The sequence below is a fragment of the Papaver somniferum genome, unplaced genomic scaffold (genome assembly GCF_003573695.1).
Source record: "Papaver somniferum cultivar HN1 unplaced genomic scaffold, ASM357369v1 unplaced-scaffold_76, whole genome shotgun sequence".
Classification (NCBI taxonomy): Eukaryota; Viridiplantae; Streptophyta; class Magnoliopsida; order Ranunculales; family Papaveraceae; genus Papaver; species Papaver somniferum.
The window spans coordinates 3,943,494-3,958,454 of record NW_020650526.1 but is presented as its reverse complement, the minus strand read 5'-3'; the positions used below and the strand labels follow the sequence as shown (position 1 = coordinate 3,958,454).

The 14,961-nt window shown below is 35.7% G+C and overlaps 1 protein-coding gene and 2 long non-coding RNA genes across 5 annotated transcripts; 2 read left to right on the top strand and 1 right to left on the bottom strand.

Annotated features, from left to right (window-relative positions):
- The first annotated feature begins 39 nt into the window (after nucleotides 1-39).
- On the top strand, nucleotides 40-1,573 carry LOC113344408. The gene is made up of 2 exons (XR_003357799.1): nucleotides 40-814; nucleotides 1,067-1,573. It is a non-coding gene; the product is annotated as an uncharacterized LOC113344408 (long non-coding RNA).
- Nucleotides 1,574-4,637: 3,064 nt separating this feature from the next.
- On the top strand, nucleotides 4,638-8,201 carry LOC113344405. 3 transcript variants are annotated; one of them, XR_003357797.1, is made up of 6 exons: nucleotides 4,639-5,356; nucleotides 5,743-6,252; nucleotides 6,372-6,539; nucleotides 6,629-6,748; nucleotides 6,838-7,175; nucleotides 7,245-8,201. XR_003357797.1 is itself a non-coding variant. In XM_026588385.1 (5 exons), exons 1-5 carry the CDS (start codon nucleotides 5,131-5,133, stop codon nucleotides 6,993-6,995), a joined length of 1,167 nt encoding a protein of 388 aa, XP_026444170.1. In that variant the 5' UTR covers nucleotides 4,638-5,130; the 3' UTR covers nucleotides 6,996-8,201. The 3 variants fall into 3 exon arrangements, 2 of the variants coding, with proteins under 2 accessions (XP_026444170.1, XP_026444169.1); XM_026588385.1 differs by having other exon boundaries at nucleotides 4,638-5,356; nucleotides 6,387-6,539; nucleotides 6,838-8,201; XM_026588384.1 differs by having other exon boundaries at nucleotides 6,838-8,201.
- On the bottom strand, nucleotides 6,965-11,359 carry LOC113344409. The gene is made up of 2 exons (XR_003357801.1): nucleotides 11,129-11,359; nucleotides 6,965-7,749 (listed from the first exon to the last, which is right to left on the bottom strand). It is a non-coding gene; the product is annotated as an uncharacterized LOC113344409 (long non-coding RNA).
- Between the last annotated feature and the right edge of the window lie 3,602 nt (nucleotides 11,360-14,961).

The window sequence follows — 14,961 nt, the reverse complement described above, 5'->3', positions numbered from 1 at the left end:
TAATTTTCTTCCTCCTATAATCCTTCTCTCTCTTATCGGATTTCTGGGTATTGTACGTTTATAGTTATTTTCCATCTTAAACTAATAATAATAAAAAAATAAAGATTGATAAAGGTCCAGTTGTTTAGCATGCATGTGAATGGACCATACTGCTTTTTGATCTTTAAGCCTTATCAAGATGATGAATTATTGAAGTGTAGTGGACGAAGAGAAGATGATAAAGCAGCAGTCCGTTCATGAGTACTCACAGTGGGTTGCACAGAATCTTTACTTTTTGCTTGCTTTTTAGTGTTCACATTGACTATGACTACACAATGGAATGCAACTTCCCCCTAAATTTCCAAATAGTCATATTCTTCGTAGAGTTTTGAATCATATCAATTCGTTCTCTTGTTGTTGTTATTTATATATTCTTCAGTCTCCATTCACCTCTCCCGCTTTACTCAGCTGAGTTTCTTCTCCTACAAAGTTGACAAAAACAAAAAGAACCAAGTTTTTATTAGTAAATCGCCACTATTAGCTTCCGCCTACTACATATATTGATGGTACTTATCAACTGATACCATCAACAAAATTTGTAAAGGAACAATGCCTAGTACTTCTGAAACCACTCTTGTTAAGCTTATGGAATATCAGGCACAGACTCTAAAGCAAATATTAGAGATTTTAACAAGTATGAACAGTGGAATTCCAGTACAAAATCAAAATAGTCCAAATAACCAAATAATGCCTTTTAATTGTAACCACAATGATCAAACTGAAGCAAAAAAGGATGGTCAAGTTGAAAACCCTGCATCAATCTGTCAACCACAAGGTAATTCTCCATCATAAGTACTGGTGATTTCCTCAAGTTATAGTTTTATCTATCTATATACTAGGTTTTTACTCAGTACATATCAAAATGTACTAATTCATTTATGTCTATTTCTTAATGTGTTTTTATTCTAATTTTGATGTTGTTTGCAGGAGTGTGCTAGATTCTTTGGGTGTTCTGTATTTTTAGCGTTCTCTAGTCCTTAATGGTTAAGTCATTGACTCTTGATAGTTTTTATTACGTCTTTGACAGATGACGGTTTTGCGGAAGGGGGTGTATGAAATATAACAAGCTATGGTGATGTTTGAGAAGAAGCTTAAATTCAAAAAACAAACAACAACAACAGTTATGGCCGCTGGAGATGCAGCTACAAGTCATTGAGGTTGTAGACATCAAGGATGAGAGAGATTGGGGGAAATATCTCATCAACTTGATGAGTTGTTGAGCTATGTTTTTTTGGCAGAATTTTCTCTGCCGCCAGGTTTTACATTACAACAAGATATGTAATGCCACTATTTAAGGATTCATACTTTTTAACGCCACTTTACTGTTCAATGCCACTATACATTACAAAAGAAATTTGAGTTTGTGCATCAGGTTTTACAGTAGATGATGTACTGCCTGTATTCAAGGTTTCCAATATTTTTTTGTTAACCTTTTCCTAGCCCTGCCTTTGTAGTAGGATTTACGAGTCCTGTACTTTGGAAGATTATTGTATATACTTTGTTTATCAAAATAAAAAGATTTTATTGGGAAATATGAGTTGAACTCACAGTATACAAATGATATGCTATGGAAAAACTACAGTATATAAATGATGTATCCGGAGAAACCACAGTATATAAAACAATGTACTCAGGAGGGGAACTTGCATTAAGTAAACTTTGTACACTGAAACAAAAGGAGAAGTTGAAACAAGCGGAGTTATGCCTTGCTGTAATACAATAAGTGACGATCAACGCCTTCAATTCCGAACTTTACAGTCTTTTTAGCACCCGTTTTCTATGCAACACATTCATAATCTCAAGCTTCTGCTGACTTGATAAATTCTAGATATTTATACACCGCAACATGTGCACATCGCTGCAACTAATAAGTTTTTCCATAAAAGCTTAATGTTAAAACCAATTTTTGCAACAAATATTTATTGAAAGGGAAATAAAATCACCTAGTTTTTCACGATATAAGAAAATATGTACTGGCAGTTGAAACTGTCAAAAACCACCAAGTTTGTCACAGTACAACCAGATATGTACTGCAGTTTTTACCAGTATAATCGAACATGTATTGGCGACAGTTGACATTGTCAAAAACTACCCCGTTTTTCAAGCATTACACATCAATATTTCTTATCAGAAACATGCTGGTTTTACATGTTATTTTCCTCTTGCAAGGTAGCACATGTTGATATGACCTAATACAAGTGCAAGTTTTCTACAGTACTAGTCAAGATAAGGAGAAAAGAAATAAGGCTAGTTCTGCAGTACAAAAGAAATAAGGTTCACTGGTTTCACATGATACATATCAGTAACTAATGCTTTTACACAGTACATATCCGTATCTATTACAGTACATATTAATATGGTATATCAATTAATAACCTAGTACATGTCAATATGTACTGTAGTATCATATTCAAGCATAAACTAGGGTTAAGGGTCTATGCGATATATAATTATATGTACTGCATCAACGAATCACTTTTGGATAAAGTACATATTGATATATAATGATGCTTGTGGGGAGCATAAAAGAGATTTTAGTACAACAAAGCATATTGATATGCACTGATGCTTACGGAGAACTAAAAAAGAGTTTTACATAGTACAATAGAACGTATTGATATGTACAGATGCATACACACAACAACAAGGAAAACAATACATATTCATATGTACAAAGTAACACAGTACAACATTACATATTTATATGTATTAATGCTTATAGAGAGCATAAAGAGGGTTTCACATAATACAACAACACATATTCATATGTACAAAGTAACACAGTACAACAATACATATTGATATGTATTGATGCTTATAGAGATCGTAAAGAGGGTTTACATAATACAAAAATATATATTCATATGTACTGCATCGTACACGCAACAATAATCCAAGTATTCAACATTACATATTAATAAGTGAATTTTAATATGCTCCCCGCAAGATTTTATTGTAAAAAATCTCTTTACAATAAAATCTCTTTTATGCTCCCCACAAGCATCATTATATATCAATAAGTGAAACTTATTTTTCTGCAAAAAAGAAACCTGATATGTATTGTTCATGCACATAACACTAATCTAACTATCGAACATTACATCTTGATATGTATTGTTCCTTTTAGAAGCGAAATTAGAAGTGAATTTTAGATTTGTACCTTCTTTTGGTAAAAATGCTTTCTTCCATTTTGTTGATGAAGGAGTAACAATGTTTTCTCTGTATTTGTTGTTGATGGTGGAGGAGTAACAATGTTTCTCTTCCTTTTTGTTGTTTGTGAAGGAGTAACAAGAAAACTAATAACAAAATCAGATCCAAAACGAATTTCCATAAAAAAAAATAGGAAAATCTTGTTTGATTTCACCGAATCTAGGGTTTTCCCATTGATTTTCTTCTGCTTTGATGATGAATTATTTGGGTTTTGTGACCTAGATTTTCAGATAAAACTCAAAATCGTGCCCTAGATTTTAAGTTTTTACTAAAATAAAGAAGATGAAATTGAAATCAGGAAAAATAAAGAAACCGGAACACAAAATCGTACTATAGATCTTCAGATTTGAGTGAATACAAAAGAAGATAAAACTGATTTATGTCGCTGGACTGTAGAAGATGATTAAAGTTTTATACGGACTCTTCTCATGGGTAGCTTTGTAATTTTACGTTTTTTGAAACTTTGTTGGACCAGCCAGCAAATATTTTATCCCGCTGGACTACAGATTAACCCGGATCGGGTTTTCTGGACTAAACAGGAAATTCCTCTATTTTTATTGCATGATAGGGATATTTGTGTAACCCATCAAAACAAGGATCAATTATATAATTACTACTATTAAGAAGCGGGTAGCGGTCTGCTAGAAATAAAGAAGATAAAATACGGCCAAAATATAGTAGTCCTACAAATGTCATCTTGCACCAATTACAAAGTGATCACTACTGGCAGAGTGCTTACTCATATGGATTCCATTTTTAATAGTTTACTTGAAAAGTTTTTTTTACCATCAATTGGGTAAGCAAAAGAAAATTTCCAAGAAAAACTACTCTTTCATCGCATCTGAGCAAATTTTTCATTATTTTTTATTTTCTAGGTTGTTAATTTGTTGATTTGGTAATAGTTTAGTAGTTAATTTGTTATCATGTTTTCTACTCATCTACATCATTATGTTGATTTTATCTACTTTTTGGAGGTTTATCTTCGCTTTAATGGCGGTTTTTAGTTTTTTGGTTGGATTTTAAAATCAATTGTCATGCGCTCTCCAACGACGAAATCTTCGTCTTTATTGTCTCCAACGACGAAGTCTTCATCATCAATTTATCCGGCGACGAAATCCTCATCGGGGATTTCTTTGACGACAGAAGCTTCATCACTAGTTATAACAGATCTGAGCAAATCCTCTTATTTTGGGATCACATCTTTATAAAGAAGAAAAATAAACTAAATGGTTAGAATTTAATTCCGAGAAAAATCGTTCTTCCTCCGATTCAATCGGATCTTATTCATACTTATAATTTTCTTCCTCCTATAATCCTTCTCTCTCTTATCGGATTTCTGGGTATTGTACGTTTATAGTTATTTTCCATCTTAAACTAATAATAATAAAAAAATAAAGATTGATAAAGGTCCAGTTGTTTAGCATGCATGTGAATGGACCATACTGCTTTTTGATCTTTAAGCCTTATCAAGATGATGAATTATTGAAGTGTAGTGGACGAAGAGAAGATGATAAAGCAGCAGTCCGTTCATGAGTACTCACAGTGGGTTGCACAGAATCTTTACTTTTTGCTTGCTTTTTAGTGTTCACATTGACTATGACTACACAATGGAATGCAACTTCCCCCTAAATTTCCAAATAGTCATATTCTTCGTAGAGTTTTGAATCATATCAATTCGTTCTCTTGTTGTTGTTATTTATATATTCTTCAGTCTCCATTCACCTCTCCCGCTTTACTCAGCTGAGTTTCTTCTCCTACAAAGTTGACAAAAACAAAAAGAACCAAGTTTTTATTAGTAAATCGCCACTATTAGCTTCCGCCTACTACATATATTGATGGTACTTATCAACTGATACCATCAACAAAATTTGTAAAGGAACAATGCCTAGTACTTCTGAAACCACTCTTGTTAAGCTTATGGAATATCAGGCACAGACTCTAAAGCAAATATTAGAGATTTTAACAAGTATGAACAGTGGAATTCCAGTACAAAATCAAAATAGTCCAAATAACCAAATAATGCCTTTTAATTGTAACCACAATGATCAAACTGAAGCAAAAAAGGATGGTCAAGTTGAAAACCCTGCATCAATCTGTCAACCACAAGGTAATTCTCCATCATAAGTACTGGTGATTTCCTCAAGTTATAGTTTTATCTATCTATATACAAACTTAGGTTATTTTTCCTTGGCACCCAAGTATATTACCAGAGTTGCCTTTGCCAACCAATTTTATCCCAGCTTAGAATCTAATACCTGTACCAACAGTTGACCATAGCCAACCCCAACTACTTGTGATTACCACCGTTTTTTTCTGACATGCTGAGTATTCAGATAGTTGCATATAGAACTTCTGATCATATTGCAGATCATTGCCTCGATAAGCTTCTTTGTTTTGGAAAATTATGCGATATTCAATATTATCTTAATCGGGTGTTGGTTTTTTTGGGCTAAATCTAAAATATTTCGACTCTTGCTTGTCAAACAAATTAAGGAGAGGGGAATCAGGGAATAAATTACATTTATGAGGAACACAAGGATCTATATGAAGCAGCAAAGCAAGGCAATTGGAAACGGGCTGAAGAAATTTTCAATGTAGATCCAGGAGCAACGATGACAGACATCACAATGGAATCAGAAACAGCGTTGCACATAGCTGCAGATCATACAAAGTGGGAATTTGTGGAAAATTTAGTAAGACTCATGCCACCAAAAGCACTTGAACAGAAGGACAGTAGGCATGGGTACACGGCACTTCACACAGCTGCCATGGAAGGAAACACCAAAATTGTTAAGCTGATGGTGAAGAAAAACCCGTGTTTGACAAAGATACATGATAACTACCGAAGGCTGCCACTCCACACAGCTGTAATGTTTGTTTCAGAAGGACAAAAGGAGGTGGTACAGTATCTTTATTCTGTTACTAGATATGATAACCCAACTCCTTTCACTGGTCAACGTGGTGCTTCCCTTCTATGCGATTTAATTGATTCTAATTTATACGGTAAATTTTACCCACCGATCAGATTCATAAATTGATTTTTGTGCATTGAAGTTGATGTTAGGGAACATACAAATGCATGACTGCTTGACAAGGGACTGGCTGAAATATTTTGATTACAGCTTGTGTGTTTGTAGATATCGCATTTTCTATAGTACAACATTATCCAAAGCTAGTCACTCAGAAAACAAAACACGGTGGTGTGCGCGCATTTGAAGTTCTTGTTCGGAGACCATTTTCATTTCAAAGTGGAAACAAAACAACATGGTGGCAAAGCCGCCTCTACCCATGTTAGTAGCGTTGCTTTAACTTCATTTCATTGTTACTTATAGTTCCAATACAGTCTATATATTTTGAGATTAATTTCTTCTTCCAACAGTTCTTCAAGTGGACACAGAGGCAACTAATGACCTTGAAAGCCTGAGAGAGACCACAACAGTGCGTAGAGGAGCCATAACAAAGTTCATTTCAGAGTACCTCATCACCTACTTAACTCAAGGTCTAGTGAACCAAAACTTAATAATTAGCTAAATTTTCCTTAATTGTAGGAACCTAATTTATGGTTTACTTGGTTTTTTCTTGTTACAGTTTCTTTTACCAAAAAACTGTACTACCAAAAATTGATAAACCAACAAACCTCTGAACTGGTCTCTAGTATGTTAGCACAAATAGATGTTACTATGAACAAGTCAGGCGTTACAGATTTTTTCAAAAATTCTAGCCTCATGAAGACAGCAATAACATAGGGACAACGGAAGTCATTGTACAGTGTCTTGAGAAATTTCCTTACCTCCTCTGGTCTGAAATGGAGGGACAAACAATGGTACAAATTGCTATTGCAGAAAGAAATCATAACATTTTTAATTTAATATGCAAAAAGAGTGAGGAAGACATGGATGAATTGAATTCCAGAACTGATGATAAAGGTAACACTATCTTGCATTATGCTGCTGATATCGCACCTTCTCACCAACTAAATTCAGTCTCCGGTGCAGCTCTTCAGATGCAACGAGAAGCACAGTGGTTTAAGGTAAACAACGATATGACCATCTAAGGAACAGGTTTTCCATAATCTAAATATCTGTAGTTCAGTACCTAAAGCAAGAGGAGTTTCAAGGCTTTCTAATAAGTTAATCAGTCTTATTACTTATTACTTAAGTCTGCTGGTTTATTTTACTGGAGAGATACAGACTAGTGAGAAACAAAGCTGGGATCACTTCTCAATGTATATTTACAGAGAAACACAAGGATTTAGTGATGAGGGGAGAAAAATGGATGAGAGGTACCTCACATTCATGTATGTTGGTAGCAACCCTTATCTCTATAGTAGCATTTGCTGCAGCTTTTACTGTACCCGGTGGCAACTACAATGATGCTAAGAGAGACACCGTCAATGGCCTTCCCATTCTTTTGAACAACAATTCATTCATTGTCTTTGCAGTAGCAGATGCCTTAGCTCTATTCCCTTCCGGCACATCAGTTCTTATGTTCTTGGCTATCCTAACATCACGTTATTCAGAAGAACATTTTGTTAAAGCATTACCACAAAAGTTTATACTAGGTCTGGCAACACTCTTCATTTCCATGGCCACCATGATGATAGCGTTTAGTTCAACAATACATATCATGCTTTGCCCGAGATGGACATGGATTATTATCCCTATAACATTGCTTGGCTGTGTGCAAGTGGCATCGTTCGTGTGGTTGTTGTTTCCTGTGTTTGTCGAAATGGTCCATTCTACATACTGGCCTACAATATTTAATAAGAGAACTCTCCAACATAAATTTAAAAGGAAAAGGTCCCTGTAGAAACTAAACTTCATATGTAAGCACTTGTTTAGCTTTCTTTTCTCTTCTTATCATAAGTGTATCATAACTGATGTGTGATATGTAACTGCCAGTAGTTTATAAACGAAATGAAATTGAACTGGTGGAACATATCAGGTTTAAAATCTTGAAGGTTTCATGACGATCATCTTCTTCTAAGCCTGTAGTCCCAAACAAGTTTGGGTGAGCTAGAAAGGAAACACGAGGACTTCCCAAGCAGTCACCTATCTTGGTACTGCTCTCGCCCTTTCCTAAAGAGATGGCTGGCTACCAACCAAACAAAGATACAAGAAGCCTTCCCAAGCAGTCGCCCATCTTGGTACTGCTCACTCCCTCTTTTGGTCTATCGCTGGCTCGCCACTCCTATAACGACCCTATTTTCATAGGTGGAAGTAGCTATGTTTTTTTTACCATTGGTTCGCCGCGCCAATCAAGAACCCTCCTTCTTTGGACAAGTTGTGTAGAAAAATTACATAGGTGGAGTTGTTTCATGACAATCTAATTTTTTTTTTTTTTTTTGGTATTTTCAGATTTCAAAAATGTTAGGGCACACAGTAGTTGCTCGCGTAATTACACATGGTGCATTGTAAATCCTTGATTGGATCATGGCATTCAGCCACAGGGATGTACCTCCCCAGAGTTTAGAGTTGGTTAGGCGCCAGGACATGTAATCGTGCAACTAGCAAGTAGCATACACCCTAGCATAGCAAGATAACAATAATCTCCTAGAAAACAAAGTGAAATTATTTCTCTAATTCCAACTCTCTAATTACTGACTCTCTACATCTTTCTTAATCAAGCTAATGTTGTTCTTATAGAGTTGGTTCGGAAGATAATTATGCCCTATTCATACTAAGAAAGATTTTCAGTTACAGGAATTGCACAGGAAAAAAACCAAATGACAAGACAAAGATTTTCAATTCCAATCTCCAAATCAAATCTAATTAATTAGGTGATTCACAAAACTAAGGTTTGTCTCAAAACAATTACCACCATCAGTAATCACTAATTAATCAAAGATACTGACAGATATAATAATAATGAAATTACAGGGAACTTGAATGTAATATCAAAGACTGAGTGTCGAAAAACCCTAATTTTCATAATCAAATTGAATTCAACAAGCAGAGTTCTAACCTGGATATAATTCTCGATTAACGAGATTGAAATCGTTTGACAAATCAACAAGCAGAGTTCTAACCTAAATATTTGTAGTTCAGTACATAAAACAAGACGATTTTCTAGGCTTCCTAAGTTAATCAGTCTTATGACTTAAGTTCACTGGTATGATTGTCCTTATTTTTTTCTCTATAATTTCAATCAGGCAGTGGAATCTATCTTACTAGAGAGACACAGGCTAGTGAGAAACAAAGATGGATTCACAGCCCAATGTATATTTACAGAGAAACACAAGGATTTAGTGATGAAGGGAGCAAAATGGATGAGAGGTACCTCACATTCATGTATGTTGGTAGCAGATGCCTCAGCTCTCTTTTCTTCCGTCACATCAGTTCTTATGTTCTTGGCTATCCTAACATCACGTTATTCAGAAGAAGATTTTGTTAAAGCATTACCACAAAAGTTTATACTAGGTCTTGGAACACTCTTCATTTCCATGGCCACCATGATGATAGCGTTTAGTTCAGCAATACATATCCTGCTTTGCCCGAGATGGACATGGATTATTATTCCTATAACATTGCTTGGCTGTGTGCAAGTGGCATCGTTCGTGTAGTTGTTGTTTCCTTTGTTTGTTGAAATGGTCCTTTCTACATATTGCCTACAATTTTTAATAAGAGAACTCTCTGAAGTAAATTTAAAAGGAAAAGGTCCCTGTAGAAACTAAACTTCATATGTCAGCACTTGTTTAGCTTTCTTTTCTCTTCTTATAATAAGGGTATCATAACTGACGTGTGATATGTAACTGTCAGTAGTTTACAAATGAAATGATATGACATTGAACTGGTGGAACATATCAAGGTTTAAAATCTTAGAGATTTCATGACGATCATCTTCTTCTAAGCCTTTAGTCCCAAACAAGTTTGGGTAAGCTAGAAAGAAAAAACGAGGACTTCCCAAGGAGTCACCTATCTTGGTACTCCTCTCGCCCTTTCCTAAAGAAATGGCTGGTTTCCAACCAAACAAAGGTACAAGAAGCCTTCACAAGCAGTCGCCCATCTTGGTACTGCTCACTCCCTCTTTTGGTCCATCACTGGCTCGCCATGCCTATAACGACCCTATTTTCATAGGTGGAAGTAGCTATGTTTTTTTTACCGTTGGTTCGCCACGCCAATCAAGAACCCTCCTTCTTGGGAAAAGTTGTGTACAAAAACTACACAGGTGGAGTTGTTTCATGACGATCTAATTTTATTTTATGTTTTCAAATTTCAAAAATGTTAGGGCATGCAGTAGTTGCTCGCGTAATTACACATGTTGCATTCAAAATCCTTGGTTGGATCATGGCATTCACCCTTAGGGATGTACCTCCCCAGGGTTTATGGTGTCTGGGTAGGCACCGGGACATGTATTCGTGCAACTAGCAAGTAGCATACTCCACAGATTTAGGTCTCTTTTCCTTATGGAATATATAATAACAATCTCCATGAAAACAAAGTGAAATTATTTCTCTAATTGCAACTCTCTAATTACCGACTCCCTACATCTTTCTTAGTCAAGCTAATGTTGTTCTTATAGAGTTGGCTCGGAAGCTAATTATGCCAAATACACACTTCCATTTTACATCGTTAAATTGGAATTTCATCCCCGAAACTCAATCAGCCCTTAAAGATTTTTCTGTTACACGAATTGTATAGGAAAAAAACCAAATGATAAGACTAAGATTTTCAATTCTAATTAATTAATTAGGTGATTCACAAAGCTAACGTTTATCTCAAAACAATTACCACCATCACTAATCACTAATTAATCAAAGATACTGACGGATAATAATAATAATAACAAAATTCCAGTGAACTTGAATGTAATATCAAAGATTGAGTGTTAAAACCCTAGTTTTCATAATCAAATTGAATTGAAAGAGAAAAGATCTAACCTGGATATAAATCAACTAAAATCCTTAACGAGATTGAAATCGTTAGACAAATCAACGAAAATCCTTTAATTCTCTCGAATCCACTACTCCATTTTCGGTATCTCTCAATCATTGCTCTTTCCAGATTACGGCCATATATTTATTCGATTTTGCCGGTCCGGAATGAGAAATTCGCCTGCGGCACGAATTGAACAAGTCTTTAGTCTGAAATCCGTTAATTAGTAACGGAATCAGAGAAAACGAGTTTTAACTGGTTTAGATAAAACGTTTTATAAAAAATATTCATACTGTTAGCACTAGGGCTGTCAATGGGTACCCGTTACCCGGAACCGAAACCGGACCCGAGTGAATAGGGTCCGGTTCCGGGTCCCAAAATTGGACCCATTAACAAGTTAGGACCCGACGGGTAATTACCCGATTGGACCCGAATCTAAACGGGTCCGAACGGGTAATACCCGATGGGTACCCGCGGGTAACGGGTACCCGGTTATTCATTCTTTTATCCCTTTTTTTAGCAAAATTACAAGTATTTTGCTAGTTTGGTTTTGAATTTTTTTTCTCATTTTTCATTTCTTCTTACATTTAATCTTTATTTAGTACATTAATAAAGAAATAATACCAAATTTTTATAGAAATAAGTTTGATTCAAGCAAAAAAAGGGAAAAACATCAAAATTTTGAACTTTTATGTGTGTTTTCTTAATACCCAACGGGTACCCGGAACCGATGGGTACCCGGGGTTTTAAACGGGTCCGGTTCTGGGTCCACTAATTTAGGAACCGGACCCGGAACCGCTAGTAACCGGACCCGACTTTTATAAATAGGGTCCGGGTCCGGATCCATTGATACCCGGGAGGACCCGGACCCGTTGACAGCCCTAGTTAGCACCCGATCTACGAACTGACCATACGTCTACAAACTATTTGTAAATTGGGCTTCTACGGAACCTTAATATTGGGCTTGAACCTTCTTATTGGGGTTAGTCAATTCACATTATAGGGAATTTTAGGAACGATTTTTTGGGGACTACTCAAAAAATGTGAAGGACTACTTTGTGATACAAATGTCCATCCTATATTATAACGGGTGTCCTAAAAGATTAGGGAAGACTAATCTACTCTTATTCTAATTAAGGTTATAACTAACCCTAATAACCCACTAATCTAACCCACTAATTAAATCCTAATTAAAACCTTAATAAAAACTTAAAATCAGTTTCAAAACTGATTATTCTTTTCTTCTTCATCTTCTTCTTCTCCTCTTTTCCTCTTCTTCGTCAACATCGACGTTAATCGTCGATTCGAAAAAATTTCATCGTCGATTAATCAATCTTCATAAGCAATGCGTGCCAAGCAAACACCCAGACTTCCAGGATTGAGTCCGGGACTCCCACATATAGTGAATCTCCCAAAATAATTTCTACTTCAAAAATAACTTGAACCACCGTTCAGAGGCAAAATCAATCATCCAACAACAACCAAAAAGTCTGATTCAAGTAAAATGCAAATCCGCGGGTAATTTCCTTCATACCCATTCTTTTCAATTCGTTATTTGTTGAAGAAATCGATTAGAAATTATCAAAACCCATTGAAAATGGTAGTTACAGGAGACATTTCATCTAGGAGAATTTTTTGTGTAACCCTAGAATTGCTAACCGAACTCCAAAAATAAGACAGTTCGGTGTGCTCGCAAAAAATTGAAAAATATCTGGTGACAGAACTACACAGTTCAGTCTACTCGAAAAAAAATCTCTCGTCACCGAGCTCAATTTTTCCTTTGAAAGAATTAGTTCGGTTTTGTCGATAATTTCTCTTGCTAACCGAACTTTTAAAACATTTAGTTCGATGTGCTCGCAAAAAAAACTCTCGTAAACGAACTAAAATTTTCAAAAGTTAAGAATGAGTTCGGTTTTGTCGATAATTTTTATGGCTAACCGAAATTTTGAAATATGTAGTTCGGATACGATGCAAAAAAAATTTGGTAACCGAACTATAGTCTGCTAATCACAAGTGTTGTGTTTACTTTATTTTTTAGTTCTATTTGATTTGATAACACAATATTCTCTTATGTTTAGCTAATACTTTGGTTTTTGTTCATTAGGAACAAAGGAAAAAGATTGAGACTACAACTAGATGAGGATTTGAAAACTCCCACCCCTCGTGGAGCAAAACATTTATATTTCCGAAAACGTGGTGCCACAAATGCTAAACATGGAGGGGGGCTTGTTACTGGAAGTCAACCAAGATAATGTTCGTGATGTAATCCAAGATGTCAATGAAGAGGTGATGGAGAATACAATTGATAATGTTATTGAAGAAGAGAATGATGATGAAGAAGAGCAAGGAAATGAAGGCCAAGGAAATGAAGAGGTTGAACAAGAGCAAGGAAATGAAGACCAAGGAAATGTTGAAGAAGAATAACTAGAACCCGGCAAAGAAGGAGAGGGACAAGAGGAGGAAGAGAAGGGGGAGGAGGGAGACGATGAAGAGGAGGAAGAGAATGGAGAAGAGAGAGAGGATGATGATGAAGACGATGAGGAGGAGGATGGAGAATATGGAGAGGATAATGATGAAGAAGAGAAAGAAATTGTTCATGTTAAAGAGAAGGTTCAAGTCGCGATGTGGAGGAAACTAGACAAGGAGATGATACCACAAGTGATGAGGAAGTTCGACCTAAAACTCGTGGTAAACAAGGAGGTGGCAAGAGGGGTCGTAAAACTGGTCGTTAGTGATTTTGTATGATTTTAGTTTCAAAAGACATCTTAGTTATGGATTTCGTATGGTTTAATTTGGTATGTTTGTGTGTTCTAAACAATTACTTGAGGATTTCGTAGTTTGGTATGTATAACACTTTTATATTTGTTTTAGAACCTTGTTTGTTTTTTTAGTTTTTATTGGGTTTGTGTTTTCAATGTTATAAGACTGAAATTTTGAAATACAGTATGTTTTCGGTGACCTGCAATTTTTAAATTTGTAACCGAACTTGCATTTAGGTTACCTGTCATAAATTACTGGTCACCGAACTCTTTTTTCGGTTACCTGGTAAAATTCTACCAGGTTACCGAAGTCATAGTTCGGTTGCCTCGCAACATTTTCACGGGTCACCGAACTTTCATGTAGTCTGAAGCAGTTAGCTTTCATCCATATGATATTAGTTCGGTTAGAAAAACATAATTTGTCTTGTAACCGAACTCTCAGTTCGGTTAGCAGACCATTATTTCTTAGGTCACCGAAATGTTCTCTGGAGACTCAAATTTTTGCCATTGCACATGTTGGAAAACTCATTCTCTTGATGCAGAAATCACATAGACCAACTCTTAGGTATGTTTTGGAGTGTTTTTGGAATCGTATATATGCTTAGTTTGGTTGTGAGCCTCCACAAAAAAGTTTGGTGACCACTTGTATTTGTCTTGTAACCGAACTCGCAGTTCAGTTAGCAGACCATTATTTCTTAGGTCACCGAAATGTTCTCTGGAGACTCAAATTTTTTCCATTGCTCATTGTCATAGTCTCTTGTGTGTTGTAACTCTCATAATGGCACCCTGTCTGCCCATATAACTTTTTTGTATGATGTAATAACTAGGGTAGGGATTGGTTAGTGTGTGTCCGATCAGATAGTGACATGTGTATACTATCTGACCGTTAGAGTTAGTTTAATGATTGCTATTAAAAGCTGTAAGAACCTTCTCTTCTTCCTTAATGAAAGTTTATTGTTAGCTAAAATAGAAAAGGATGTGTTCATTAGGAACCAGAGTTACAATTCCTGGTAATTGGTGTCCAATTTGTACTGAGTACAGTACACACATGTTGGAAAACTCATTCTCTTGATGCAGAA

Excerpts from the sequence above, each read along its gene's own strand:
- LOC113344405 (XM_026588384.1), top strand. The coding sequence starts at position 5,131 with ATGCCTAGTACTTCTGAAACCACTCTTGTTAAGCTTATGGAATATCAG. Across the intron at positions 6,253-6,371 it reads AATTGATTCTAATTTATACG|CTTGTGTGTTTGTAGATATC; the intron begins GTAAATTTTACC and ends TTTTGATTACAG. Across the intron at positions 6,749-6,837 it reads CATCACCTACTTAACTCAAG|TTTCTTTTACCAAAAAACTG; the intron begins GTCTAGTGAACC and ends TTCTTGTTACAG.